We start from the raw sequence: 15,580 nt of genomic DNA, 5'->3' as shown, positions 1-15,580 counted from the left end.
TCTCCAGTTTTCAGAGCCATGTTTGAACATGACATGCAGGAGAGCAAAAGGAACCTGGTTGAGATCCCTGACCGGGAGCCACATGTAGTACAAGTTGTTAGAAGGTCTTATTCATAAAAACAAACCCAGTGCCAGTTATGGAGGTGAATCCTGGAAGATCAGAGAAGTAGAACAAGCCACAGCCATCTCATCTTGCCAGTGCCTCAGCTGATCCTGTTTCATCAGACTGGAAGCATCTGAGTCCTAATCCAGAATGAATCTCAGCTGAGATGCTGCTAAAAGCCTAAAAGCTTAACCAGGCTCTAGTACCTGGTCCTCACACTTTATATACCTTCCTGCTTCCTGCCATCACTTCCTGGGATTAAAGGCATGTGTCACCATGTCTGGCTGTTTCCAGTGTAGCTTTGAAATCACAGAGATCCAGACGGATCTTGCCTCCAGAATGCTAGGATTAAAGGGGTATGTGCCACCATTTTCTGGCTTCTGTGTCTATCTAGTGGCTGTTCTGTCCTCTGACCCCAGGTAAGCTTATTAGGATACACAATATATTGGTGGACACAATATATCACCACATTTCCCCTTTTTTGTCTAATATAATAAAAGAAGGTTACAGTCAAGAATTACATTAACAATGTCTAGTCCATTAACATTTGACAGATTCAGAGGAAAACTCCATTAATAAATAACAATGTCCAGTCGATTAACAATTGACAGATTCAGATAAAAAAGTTTCATTACTTATCCTATTTAAAACAAGTACTTCCTTTTTCAAAGTAGATTAAACAATCTACCTATTTATCTTATCAGCCACAAGTCGTCAAGGCAATGATGGGCTTCATTTACACTGGGAAGGGAGCAGACCTCTACAGCATGGTAGATGCTGTACTGGCAGCTGCTTAAAATATGATCTGGAGCATTTGAAGTTCATGATTGAGCACGCCCTCTGCAGGGACCTCTCTGTGGATAATGCTGCCCACATTCTAATACTGGCTAACCATTACAATGCAGAGCAGCTGAAAACTCAGGCACTGTATTTCATTACAGTTCATGCTTCTGATGTCTCCGAGTTCTCAGGCTGGAAGACAATGGTGGGCTCATACCCCGACTTGATGGCTGAAGCATACAGTTCCCTTGCTTCTGCACAGGGTCTCTTCCTGGAACCCCCTCTGAAAAGTCTGAAACAGTCCGTGGACATGTTCAGCTTTGACCTACAGGTGACTTCCAGCAGTAGCAGCCAGTGTGGTTGTTTCAAAGCCACCTGGGTAGACTCTGCTAGCAGGCAAACTTGCCACCTGGAAAGAGCAAGCGGGCAAAGACCAAAATCTTTTCTTCCTTATCTTTTTATAGGCTCCCAGCAGAAGGGGGGCCCAATTAAAAGTGTGTCTTCTTTCATCAAGACCCAGAATAAAGGAGTATGTCTCCTTACCTCAAGATCCAGATTAGAAGTGATTCTTCCTACTTCACATTAATCAAAAAATCCCTCTTGTGTACCCTTCATTTTAAGATTTTAAAAAATTCCAGATACAGTCAAGGTGACAACCAAGAATAGCCTTTACTAGCTCACCCCTTGTCAACTTCCCACACAATCATATCTCCTTATCCATCTTAATTTCCAGATGAAAGCAAAAACCATAATTACACCTAAACATAATTTAATTACCCCATATACAATTGCAAATGCAACATATATTTAAGCAGGTTATAATTTCATCTAACGTAATATAACTGTCCCTCATACAATCACAAATGTGTTAGGAATTTAGCATAGTTGTTGTCTCTTAATGAATGTTCTCTCATTATCTCAAATTTAAATATGGTAGCCATTGCTAATCTCTTACTGGATGTTTTATCATTTGATAAAGAAATTGAAAGAAAACACAAATATCTGTATGAACACATTCTTAACAAAATACAACAGAATTACTCACGTCAACTGTATTGCTGTTTTCTGTAATTTCTTATATGGCCTAAGTTCCTGCTCCTCACCAGCTGCAATACTCAGGAGAACTGGCCCTGTACCTTAATAGGACAACACAGCAGATCTGACCTTGTTGATGGGGGTTGGTCAGGAGGTTGTGCATGTGTGTATCTCTCTCTCTCTCTCTCTCTCTCTCTCTCTCTCTCTCTCTCTCTCTCTCTCTGTGTGTGTGTGTGTGTGTGTGTGTGTGTGTGTGTGTGTGTGTGTGTGTATGTGATGGCCTGATGGCAGGAGGGCTGGAAAAGTGACCACACTCCTTGCTGGCCACTGCAGTGCGTGAGGTAGCAAAAGCAATGCTGGAGAGCTTGCCCAGTTGTGTCCATGAGGGAAAGCTGGCACACTGCCCAACCCAGCTACCACCCAGGCCCAGAACCAGGGCTACAATTTGGCCAACCACAACATCCACCTTGTAGGGAAAAAGAACCAGCTAAAGAAACCCACCCTGACCCTGGAGCCCAGAACCAGGGGAAGAAATACATCCTAGATCTAGGACCTGATCCAGTGAAAGAAACACTTTATCCTTGAACCCAGAAACAAAGAAACATGCCCTGACTCTGAAACTAGTGCCTAAGAAATTCACTTTATCCATAGAATCAGAGCCAGTGAAAGAAATATGCCCAGGCCCTAGAATTAGAGCCAAAAATCTTAGAAAAGCCAATAAAGGAAGTAGAGTTTGGCTCAGAAATCAGATCCATCTCCGCCCCTGACCAATGAAACTAACCAGTCCCTGAGCAGAAAACCTTCTCCCTGGAGAAACTCCACCCCTAAGAAATCTTATATAAACCACCTCCCTGTTTATTTGTCAGCTGTTCTTTCCCACCCTGGTAGAGGCAGCCACTCTCTTGGATTTCTCCTTCCCAAACAAATCTCTTTCTCAATAAAATCTTGGGGGTGAAGATCTTCATTTGCTGGGGCAGAAAAGAAGAATCTTGCTAAATGTCCTGTAGAGGACTGTCACCAAAAAAACTTGCAGAGACTTTCCCTTAGGGGGCAGAGCAAGTCAGAGCAGAACAGAACTTTGCTGAGAAGTCCCTTAGGGGATTGAGCAAGGGAGAGCAGAAAAATTAAAAACTTTTCCCTGGAGCCAGAGGAGATTGCTATGTTTCTGCAGGGGTTTCCCTTTTAGCAGAATTAAACAGAAGAAGCAACATCTTGGGCCAGAGAAGAAGCAGAGCTCTGCTGAGAAGCCCTCGTATGTGGGGGCTCAGCAAAGCTCCGCTGTAACAGGTCTCCAGGAAAATAGCAGGATTGCTATATCTTGCTGGGAAACCATCCTCCACTACACCCCAACTCAAGGTATAGCTAGAGCTGTCCTAGCAGTTCAAGGTATAGCCTGACTCTATGAGCATTCAAGATACCTTTTCCTTTAGAGCTGAGCTGTTCCATTACAGTTCCAGTCACCACAGCTGTCTTAGCAGCTCAAGGTATAGCCAGACTTCCCAAGCCGTCAGGATACTTTCACCCTGCCACCCCAAGAGTTTCAGCTTACACAACTCATGTATGAATTGCTGGAGCATGTGAAGGGGCTGGAACTGCAGATTCAAAGATGCAGGATCTCTGTGACACAAGGCAACAACGAAGGTTATCCAAGAGGAGTCTCACTGAGGGCCCAGTATTGACAGTGTAGCAGAAGCTAGAGACCTCAAAGCAGAACAATGACTCATTGTAATGATCACTTACAAGTTAAGATGTATGGACTAAAGGGTGTACTGTGTGACTCACTGTGTCACACTACAACTTCCACCCTGGGACTTTATTTTTGTATGTTAGTTAGTTTGGTTCTCTTTGTTTTGATTTTTTGGTTTCTCTTTTGAATTTTGTTTCGTTTTGTGGGAGAGGTTCCAATGGTGGAAGGCAGCTACGATGGGTCAGGAAGACAGATGGATCTGGATGTTTGATGTGAAACCCACAAAGAATCAATAAAAAACTGAATTAAGAAAGGGAGTCAAGCATTTAATCTCAGCCTTCAGGGGGCTGAGGTACGCAGATCTCTGCATTTTTTTCTCCTTTTTTGTTTTTGTTTTTTGAAAAAGGGTTTCTCTGTGTAGTTTTGGTGCCTTTCCTGGAGCTCGCTCTGTAGACAAGGCTGGCCTCAAACTCACAGAGATCCGCCTGCCTCTGCCTCCCGAGTGCTGGGATTAAAGGCGTGCTCCACCACTGCCCAGCAGATCTCTACATTTTTGAGTCTAGCTTGCTCTTTAGTTTGGGTTCCAAGATAGCCAAGGCTATGTAAAGACACTCCCTTTCAAAAACAGAAAGAGAAAGAACCCAAATCAGCCTGAAAGCTGTATTTCATTGTGTGTGGTGATTAATGCCTGCATCTTATGATACCATTGAGATTGGCTTAGGAGGATTGCTTATGTACAGGAAGGTCATTGTAAACAACGATTACAGCATATACTTATATTAGCTGGGAATATTTTGTTGACTTGTTGTTGGTGTTGTTTGTTATTTGGATGAGTTTTTTCGAGAAGGGTGTCAGAAATGTCAAATTCACAATGTAATTGAAAATGACCTGATTTTAAGAAATAAATAAACTGTCATGGAAAAAATTAAGCGAAATAAAATTAAATTTAAAAAAAACTTCAAGTCTTTGACAAAGAAATTGAAGAAGATATCAGAAAATGGAAAGATCTCTGATGCTCATGAATTAGTAAGATTAACATCTAAAAATGGCCATTCTACAAAAATAATCTACAGATTCAAAGCAATCTGCTTCAAAATTTCAACACAGTTCTTTCCATATCTTTAAAGACCATTCTTAGCTTCATATGGAAATATAGAAAGCATTGGATAGCTAAAATATTCCAAAACAATAAAAGAACTGCTGTAAGCATCACCATTCCTGATTCCAAATTGTACCTCAAAGGTATAATAAAAGTAATAAAAGAGTGTGGAGACCTCCAGGCCCTGACTGCTGCTGAGGGCTATGTCTGTGTCAATGGCCCCAGTGCATTCAGGGTCTTTGCCCAAACTTGACTCTTTGGACAGCTGAGCAACAGTAAGGAAACTGACAGGTAATCTTCAGTTTCTTCATCGACCAGACATGCATACTCTCAAACACTATTTCTGTTAGTCATTGCCTCCTGAAGAGAAAATTCAGTCAAGGTCCTATGTCACCAAAATTCCTCTGGAACCTAACCAACTGTTGGAAAACACTTATCCTTGCATTTTTGGGATTATGAAAACCCCACATATCCTATCTTCCTGGCAATCCTCTCAAAGCTGGGATTAGAGAGAAAACCTATTATGGCAAAAAATAAAGCTTCTTTAATTTGGCTCAAAATATTTGGGTTGGGGTTTTTTCCTTCAGTTGGAATATCACTACCCATCTTGGCCCCTTTCCTGGAGTTGTGATATGTTTCTTCATTCTTGGTGTGTCTGTACCTTTTGTCATCTGCCTGGATTAGGCTGTTACAGTTTCCCATCCTCCTTTAATCATTGGAAAATGAGGCACCATGAGGAGCTACAAAGGATTTCTTACCTGACAGCCATAATCTTTCTTACTTCCATTGTGGAGAAAGAATCCAATTGGCCGATGTTTATCTTGATCAATCACCCCACCTGACATTGTTATTTCCTTCTCAGCCTGTTGGATTAAGGATATCAGAAGCTCAAAGTGGTTTGGGAGAAGTCTGAGCTTCTGGTTCAATGATCTGTTTGTTGTGGCTCCAAACAGGAGCACTGCCCCCACCAACTATCACAGTGGAATCAAAACTTCCAGGCCAGAAGAACTTCAGATCATGGAAACAGGAAGAAATTTTTTCTCAAGAGGTTGCCAGGGGTGATAGTGAGTGGTACTATTCCCTTTTCTACAACCTGGTGCCTGGTCCCATGGATCTGGGCTATGGAGAAACCTGCCTCCTGACTAATCCTACACCAACCCTCCAGGTGGCTGCCACTTCATTGGCTCTGTAACTTTCTCTTCAAAAGTTCATAACAGCTGCTCCAGTAAGTCTGTGAATCTGGAACAACCAGTGGAATGCATGATTGTGGGCCAGAGTTGTACCTCTCTCTGAGAATTTAGTATCCTGGTCACATGCTATACTGTGTGGAATACCATGATAGTTGAGAAGGCATTCTGTTAGACGCTGCGTGGTAGGTTTGGTAAAATCATTACAGGCAGGAAATGCAAATATATAACTAGAATAAGTATGTCCTCCATGATGGACATAGTGTTGTCCATTCCACAGAGGAAGTAGTCCAATGTATTCATCCTTCATGACCTTGTTTGCTGGTCAGACCGGGGAACAGTGACATATCTGGGGCTCTGTGTTGGTCTCTGTTGTTGGCAGATCTGGCATTCATCAGCAGTTGTAACCAGGTCACTCTTGATGAGTGGATAACCATGTTGTCATTCCATGCATTATCCATATCTCAGCTACCTCAGCTACTTTGAACATGGACGCATTGGGTAATAATGAGGATGGCTAGATAAGGAGTCTGACTGTCCACATAGTGGGTCATCTTATCTACTTGATTAATGATCTCCTCCTCTGATACAGGTATCTTTCATCTGCATTTAAAGGGACAGAGGTTTTCACATTCTTGCTGATTTGCAGATCTGTCCAAATATGTCTTCCCCAAGTATCTTTCCAATTTTTCTTTATTTCCTTTATCGTTTTTATTTTTCCTTCTCTCATACACTCCCTTCCGAACACAGTCTCCCCTCCCTCCACTCCACAGAGATGTACTACTCCTCTATTTCCCTACAGAAAACCAAAGGTCTTTGGGGGATATCAACTGAACACAACAAAACAAAATGTAATAATAGTAGGCACAAACCTTCATATCAAGACTGGAGAACCAACCCAGAAGGAAGAAAAGGTTCCCAAGATCAGACAAACAGGTCAGCACTCACCACGCTCTCCCTATTAGGACTCCCACAAATCCCATGAGCTAAAAAACCACAGCATGTAAACAAAGGACTAAGTACAGACCCATGCATTCTCTATGATTGCCACTACAGTCTCTGAGCCCCTATAAACCCTGTTTAGTTGACTCTGTGAGTTCTGTTCCCCTTGTGTCTTTGATGCTTCCTACAATCTGCCTTCCCCTCTTCCTTGAGGTTCACTGAGTTCTGCTTAATGTTTGGCTGTGGATCTCAGTATCTGCTCCCAACAGCTGTTGGAGAAATCCCAGCTGATTGTACTAAGCACCAATATCTGAGTGTAACAGAATTTCATTAGGTATTGTCTCATTGATTGTGTGTGGTGTGTGTGTGTGTGTGTGTGTGTGTGTGTGTGTGTGTGTATGTGTGTGTATGTATGCGTCAGTGAAGAAGTGAAGACACTGCACAAACTTCTACAGATGAGCACAGCAGGATAAACTAAAATGGTCATCTTCAAACAGAAACACCACTGGAATCCACAAGCTGACTCACTAAGCCTAGAGGACTGGGAAATACCTTCAGTGATTCAATCAACTCAGCAATTCCCAGCCTAGCTCTCCTGAAATCTGGCTCTAATGCTGCTCATCCCTCAATCCAGGATAAATCAATCAATTGGTTTTGATCTCTGAATTTTTGGTTCCTCATTTAGGAGCCTTTGGCAGGTGGCTAACTAGTAGCCTCTGTGACTTTTCTGTATGTGTTTAGGGCCAGGGTGGCAGAAAACCCCTTCCCTCAAATATGTCATTTGTAATGAAGGTAGACAATTCCTGCAAGAACCCTCATTTGTAAGAAAAGTGCTCCACCTGTAAGTCCTGAGCTTCCATGAGCATGCTTCTGCAGAGTGGGAGCAATTCTCTCAATGGGGAACTGACTCCTGCCTGGGTCTCAATTACAAGAATTTTAATATAGTTTCTCACTCCAGGAATGGAACAAGTGTAGCTTGTTGACTAAATTTTCTCACCAGAAGCCAATGTTATCAATCTTCAATTCAGTTTTTATGCCAAAACCAAGCTTTTTTTTTTTATTACTATAGCTCTATAACAAAGAATGATGTCAGGGATGGTGATGCCTCCAGAAACTACTTTATTATAAAGGATTATTTTAGATATCCTAAGTTTTCTTGTTTTCCATATGAAGTTGAGTATTGTTCTTTTCCATATGTAGTTGAGTATCTGTTCTTTTCCATATGAAGTTGAGTATTGCTGTCTCTGTGTTTCTGTCTCTGTGTCTATGTGTGTGTGTGTGGGGGGGGGGTGTTTGCATGATTTTTTATGTGTTACTGTTAGTTCCATATATATATCTCACTTAATTTCACATATCAGCCATGCATTCCCTTATCCTTCATTCTCTAAGCCCCCAGTCTCCTCGCCAATCCACCCCCATTCCCACCTCTCCAAGGCAAGTTCTCCCCTGCAGAGTCAGCCCAGCCTGGTAGACTTAGCCAAGACAGTGCAGTCCCCTCATCCCTACACCAAGGCTGAGCAAAGTGGCCCAGCATAGGCCCTAGGCTCCAAAAAGAGGGTTCTCAAAAGAAGAAGCTCAAATGGCTTAAAGACTTTCAAGGAATTGCACAACATCCTTAATCATGAAGAAAATGCAAATCAAAACAACTCTGAGATACAATCTGACACCCCTCAGAATGACTAAGATCAAAAACACTGAAGACAGCATATTTTGGAGAAAATGTGGAGCAAGGGGAACACTCCCACACTGTTGGTGGGAATGCAAACTCGTACACCCACTTTGGAAATCAATATGGTGTCTTCTTAGAAAATTGGGAATCAACCTCCTTCAAGACACAGCTATACCACTCTTGGGCATATATCCAAGGAATGTTCAATCATACCACAATGGCATATGCTCAGCTATGTTCATAGCAGCATTATTTGTAAAAGCCAGAACCTGGAAACAACCTAGATGCCCTTCAACTGAAGAATGGATAAAGAAAATGTGGTACATACACACAATGGAGTACTACTCAGCAGAGAAAAACAATGACATCATGAGGTTTGCAGGCAAATCAATGGAATTAGAAAATATCATGCTGAGTGAGGTAACCCAGATTCAGAAAGACAAACATGGTATGTACTCACTCATAAGTGAATACTAGATGTAAAACAAAGGATAACCAGACTGCAGCTCACAATTCCCGGGAGGCTAGTAAACAAGAATTTAAGAAGACACAAGGATTGCCCAACAACAACAGAGAAATGGATGAGAGATCCATGAGGAAACTGGGGGTTGACGTGTGTGTGTGTGTGTGTGTGTGTGTGTGTGTGTGTGTGTGTGTGTGATTTCTGCACACACTTCCAAAGCTGAGCAGCACTGGATGGACTAAAATGGCATTCTTCAAACAGAAACACCGCTGGAATCCACAAGCTGATTTTAAATTTTTTATTCATTTGATATTTTACTTGGGTAGGTACAGCCTACAGAGATGGATGTGCCCATGGAGACAAGAGGAGGAATGAACAAGGGTCCTATGCAAGGAAACAATTGCTTTAGCCAACAGAGTTATGTCTCCAGTCCCACACACTGAGTTTGGAGAAAAATGCCTTAATTCTCTTCCCCTTCTCTTGTAACCAAATATTCACGTTTATTTTCTTCATTCTGGGTCCTTCACAATATTTTCTGCTCAGTCAAATACAGACAAGTTGCTCCAAAGAAACACTGTTGTAATGTGCTTCGGACCAGCAACTGAAATATATTCCAGTTCCCAACTCATTGGAGAGAAAAATGAAACCAGTACAGTAAGAGGGTAGTATATACAACATAGCTCAGCACTTCCCCTCCCTGAACCTGACAGTCACCTCATTTTCAGTTGTATTAAATCGTGAGCCACCATGCTGACTTTCCTAGTTTCACTGGAAATGCTCCATCCATACCATAGTCTAGTCAGGTGTCATTGGTAACAACACTGGCTGCTGCTTCAGGTAGACAATCGTAGGTCACAGCTGACCAGGTTCTAGGATTGCTTCAAGCGTTTGAAAGCAGGTTCCAGGAAAGGGAGATGACCAGAAGCCAGATACCATTGTGCTTCAGCCACTAAATGGAGATATAAGCCCACCATTGTCTTCCAGCCTGAGGTCTCAGAGACCTCAGAAGCATGAGCTGTAATGAAATCCAGTGCCTGGGTTTTCAGCTGCCCTGAGCTGTGGAGGTCAGCCAGGAAGAGTGTGGGCAGCATTCTCCACAGAGAGGTCCCTGAAGAGGGCATCCTCACACATGAACTTCAAATGCTCCAGGCCATACTTATCAGCAGCTGCCAGCACAGCAGCTGCCATGCTGTCCAGGACTGGTGCTGTTCCTGTGTAAATGAAGTCCATCATTACCTTGAAGACTTGTGGCTCCAGGTCAGATATCTCAATGCGAATCTTTCTGCTCTCCTCCATGTCATATTGAAACATGGCTCTGAAAACTGGAGAGCGAGCTGCTAAGATGGCCTTGTGAGCCTGAAATTCCTGGCCAGCTACCACCAGGTAGCAGTCTGTGAATTGGGAATTCTTCCACAGCTCTCCGAGCTCATCAGCCAATGTGCATCTGGGAACCAGAATTCCTGGCTTCTTGTTCTGGTCAGAGAGGCTCAAAGAGACCTGGGCCATGCTCACCTTGCAGACAAGGGTGAGCTGGTCATCTGGAAGAATCAAAATCACACAGGACAAGAGAAAATCTCAAAGAATAAACTTTTTGCAACCCCAGTCCTGGCCTGGCACGAATCTAAAGGCTCTTGGGCTCCTCATGACTTTGGTTTTCTCTCCTTCGGCACTTATGATCCAGAACTGGAACTTTGCCCAAACATGACTCTTCAGACAGTTGAGAAACACTAGGTAAACTGACAGGTAATCTATGCTTTCTTCATTGACTCCGTTCGGGTATACTCTCAAACACCATTTGTCATTGGTTCCTATTGAGAAAGTTGGGCTTGTAATGCTTTGCTGCATTTCCTCAGTAATAAAAAGAAAGTTGCTGATGGTCCACCTATAGGAGAAATCCTGAACACTGATTTGTGTGTGGTCCCATCTCTGGGCTATCTCATCTCCTGCCATATCTCCTTGAGGAAGTTTGAATGCTCAACTGGGTCCAAAAAGAAGAACTAGCAATTGTTTTCTCTTCACCCTGTGAAAAGCAATAACAGACAAAATTTTGATTTTTAGTTTTTGTTTCTCATCTGTTTCCTCTTCTACAAGGCTGGAAACTTGGGTGTCTGATGTTTTCTATCCAGATTTCAATGCTAATTTCAGAGAACATAGTCTAGGCTACTAGATACTCTTACATCACTCTATTATTTTCTAGATTGAATCTTAGTTCAGTAAGTAACTAGTTTTGACAATTATACACAGCTTTTGAATAGTTTTGCTCATTCATTCTATTAATTCATATCAAAAATGTTGCACTAGGGTTCTCTAGAGGAAAAGAATACATACAGGGAATATATATATATATATATATATATATATATATATATATATATATATATATATATATCATCAAATGGGATTTGTGAGAATGACTTTGGACTGCAGTCCTGCTAATCCCACATTACCTATGAAGGGAAAGTCCAGTATTACAGTACTTACTCGGTGCTGGATGTTGGATGTGTCCACTGGTTTTCAGTATATGCTAGAGTTCTAAATACTCTCTATTGCCAGGGAAGGGATGGACTTGCTGCAAGGTGAGGGCAAGCAGGCAAATAGCAAGAGCTTCCTGCTTCCATGTCCTATTATAGGCTTCAAGCAGAAGGTGTGGCCTCATTTAGGGTGTGTCTTTCAGACTCAAGATCAGGATTAAAGGTGTGTGTCTTCAGGCCCTGAGATCTGGAGTAAGTGTTTGTGTCTTTTTACCTCCAAAGTCTGTACTTGAATTGGATCTACCCACATCAAATGAAGCAAAACACTTCTCACTATTATGACCTCCATTTTAGGGTTTTAGTTAATTCCATGTCTTGTTAAGTTGGGAACCCCCAAAAACCACCACAAGTGTATTTTGCACATTGTGGTTCATCTTAAATAAAATAGGGATGGTGTTCATTCCTACACAGCTGTTATTTCTTCTTCTCAGGGTTTTATACTAACCTTCCCACCAACATGATCGGGAAAGAGGTGGTGCCTTACCCTGTCAGGGGACTCAGTGATCACAACGTGGAGATCAGGGTGGAAGAATTCCTATATGGTGGTCAAGAAGCAGATCCAGGCAGCAACTCTGGAAGTGGCCTCTTCTTTCATCCAGACTCACATTCCCTGGGATGGCTCCACACACTTTCATTGGTGATCTTGCCCCTCCCCCTCAGATAATTCTCCTTGGAAAAATTATTCTCAATCCACTAAGGGTGTGCTATGAGAAGATCCTAAGTTCTCAATTCCATCATGCTGACTGCCATGATTCAGCTTCTCAATACCTCATAATTTTCATCCTCCACTGGTGAGTTCTGTCCTCTTTAAACTTTGAACTTCCATGCTTACTCTGATGGGCTTTAGAAATGAGACAGTATTCTGGTTTTCAAAAGGTGCAGAATATATTCAACAGTTACTGAAGAAGGGGTTTGAAACAGTTCTTCCTCGAATGTGATCTGTAAAATGCTCCCCACATCTATCATCTGTCTAGTTCATCATGTCTAGAGGGACTCACTAAGCCTAGAGGACTGGGAAATACCTTCAGTGATTCAATCAACTCAGCAATTCCCAGCCTAGCTCTCCTGAAATCTGGCTCTAATGCTGCTCATTCCTCAATCCAGGATAAATCAATCCATTGGTTTTGATCTCTGAACTTTTGGTTCCTCATTTAGGAACCTTCGGCAGGTGGCTAACTAGTAGCCTCTGTGACTTTTCTGTATGTGTTTAGGGCCAGGGTGGCAGAAACCTGTAGCATGAATCTTAACAGTTCTTATTAATAAGATCAAACCTGAAGCCAGTTATTGGGGTAAATGCTGCAAGGTCAGAGTACCAGAACAAGCCACAGCTATCTCACCTTGCCAATTCCTCAGTTGGTCCTGTTTCCTCAGACTGGAAGCTTCTGTGTCCTCATCCCAATGGCACTCAGCTGAACTGCTACTAGAAGCCTGAATGCTTAACCAGCCAAAAGCTTAACCAGCCAAATGCTTCTAGTTTCTGGTCCTCACTCCTTATAAACCTTTCTGCTTTCTACCACCACTCCCTGGGATTAAAGGCTTCTTTCTGGGATTAAAGGCATGAGTCACCATGCCTGGCTGATTCCAATGCTGCCTTGAACTCACAGAGATCTAGAGGGATTTCTGTCTCTGGAATGCTAGGATTAAAGGCGTGTGCTATCACTGCCTAACTAGTGGCTTTTCTGTTCTCTGACCCCAGATAAGTTTATTAAGGTACACAATACTTTGGGAAACACAATACCAGAAACCCCTTACCGCAAATACATCATTTGTAATGAAGGTAGACAATTCCTGCAAGACCCCTCATTTGTAAGAAAAGTGCTCTACCTGTAAGTTCTGAGCTTCCATGAGCATGCTCCTGCAGAGTGGTAGCAATTCTCTCAATGGGGAAATGACTCCTGCCTGTGTCTCAATTACAAGATCTTCTCTTATAGTTTCTCATTCCAGGAATGGAACATGTGTAGCTTTTATTTCAGGTAGGCCATTCTCTGGGGGACATGGCACAGCCAAAGTGATTCAGATTCCCAACAGGAGACGGCAAAGTCTTAAGCAGCAGAGGTGTCCAAAAAACAGAGAAAGTCAACAATCAATACAGCAAAACAATACTAACCGTAACATGTAGAAAGACTTGCAGAAACACACACAGAAAGAGAGAGAGAAAGAGAGAGAGAATGAGAGAGAGAGAGAAAGAGAGAGAGAGAGAGAGAGAGAGAGAGAGAGAGAGAGAGAGAGAGAGAGAGAGAGAGAGAGAAGAGACTTTTGAAAATGGATTTAGGAAAATAGAAAGTCCTTCTTAGCCAGCTGGCAAACACATGAGGTATTTGGGATTCCAGTGCAGTAACTAGCCTTTCTCAGTGTGGGCTTTTAAGCAAAATTCCCATATTCTGGGTTGACAAACTTTAGTTAAGAAGACGTTAGCCCAAAGTGGCACTACAGAAGCGAAAAGTGGTACTATATTTCAAGCAAGGTTTGAACATGTAGAGATATTCCTAGAATCATGGACTTTGGTGCATTAAGCCTTTATTTTACCTGTGGTAGGGGTTACTGTTTTTTGTAGACAAGTGCTGGGTTGTACAACTAGAATGGTACTTCCTTCATGGAGACAGTTGTGCTTACCTATGTGGGCCTGCTAATGTCTGGGTCCTGCTACACACGTGGGTCAGTGCACCATGAGCATATGGTACCTCACAGGCTGAATGAAGCTGTTGGATCCCCTGGATAACTGGATAACTGCAGTTACTGACTCTTGTCAGCTGACCTATTAATGAAGTGAATTGGATGACAGTCTTCTGGAAAGGTATTCAGCACCTTTGACTGCTGAACCATTTCTCCATACCATCACAGTTACTTTCTTAAAGAGGATGGAACAGCTCTGAAAGACTAGTTCCTTTCTAAATCATTGGCATCTGAAATATTTTAGCAGGAATTCAGAGGTAATCATGATTTCATTCCTATTTCTTTCTTTCATTTGTAATTGCTTTCCACTCTGCAACTCTGGCTCTCCTAGAAGTTGCTCTATGGACCAAGTTAGACCTTAGACTAGCAGAGTTGAGTCAGCCTCTCCCTTCAGACTACTTTGATCAATGCCATAGACTTTCACATCATGCGTGGTTCATGAATTTCTCTTTAATCACAGTAAACATACTGTTAATCTTAAACAAATGATATTGAAAGGTTACCTATAACATTAATTTAATGAACAGCAAGACTTTTTATTCATCTCAATATTAATTGAGTCAAAATATTTGAGTCAAATTACATAAGCTTTATTTCCTGCCATATTAGGTTTTCTCCCTAATGCTTGGACTGAGAAAATAGCCAGGAACATAGGAGAAGTGGGGGTTTTATAACTCCAAAAATGCAAGGCTAAGCGTTTTCTGAAAGGTGGTGAGAGTGTTGCAGATGCGGGTGGGTGAGGACACTACACAAACTTCCACAGCTGAGAACAGCTGGATGAACTAAAATGGACTCTGTCCAACAGAAACACCAATGGAATCCACAAGCTGATTTGAAAATTTTCATTTATTTGGTATTTTATTTGGGTAGATATTGTCTACATAGATGGATGTGCCCATGGGAACAAGAAGAGGACTGAACAAGGGTCCTCTGCAAGAGCAACAATTGCTTTTGCCAACTGAGTCATCTCTTCAGTCCCACACACTGACTTAGGAGAAAAAAATGTTTTCTTTCTCTTCTACTTCTCTTGTAATCAAATATTCATGTTTGTTTTCTCCTGTGCAGAGCTTTTGACCATATGTTCTGCTCAGTCCAATCTAGACTAGTTTCTCCAAAGAAAAGCTGTTGTAACGTGCTTGGGGCCAGCAATTAATATGAACTCCAGTTCACAATTCATTGACAAAAATCAAACCAGTACAATAACAGGGTATTGTTAACATAGCTCAGCACTCCCCCCGGCCCCCTTTAACCTGACAACCACCTGATTTACAGCTGTATTATAGCCTGAGCCACCATACTATCTTTCCCCAGTTTCACTGGAAATACTCCACACATCCTATAGTCTACCCGGGTGTCATTGGTAACAATAATGGCTTCTGGGAGACAAGTGTAGGTCACAGCAGACCAGGTC

General features: G+C 42.2%; 1 protein-coding gene across 1 annotated transcript; it reads right to left on the bottom strand.

Moving 5' to 3' along the window:
* Nucleotides 1–1,045: 1,045 nt before the first annotated feature.
* Nucleotides 1,046–10,915, bottom strand: LOC131913768 (speckle-type POZ protein-like). The gene is given in 3 exon segments (XM_059266551.1): nucleotides 1,046–1,292; nucleotides 1,929–2,019; nucleotides 10,093–10,915. Coding segments are annotated over 3 exon segments (1,161 nt in total).
* Between the last annotated feature and the right edge of the window lie 4,665 nt (nucleotides 10,916–15,580).

Source organism: Peromyscus eremicus, chromosome 6 (assembly GCF_949786415.1).
Source record: "Peromyscus eremicus chromosome 6, PerEre_H2_v1, whole genome shotgun sequence".
Classification (NCBI taxonomy): domain Eukaryota; kingdom Metazoa; phylum Chordata; class Mammalia; order Rodentia; family Cricetidae; genus Peromyscus; species Peromyscus eremicus.
The sequence above is the reverse complement of the archived record's forward strand: the minus strand, read 5'-3'. Positions and strand labels throughout refer to the sequence as shown.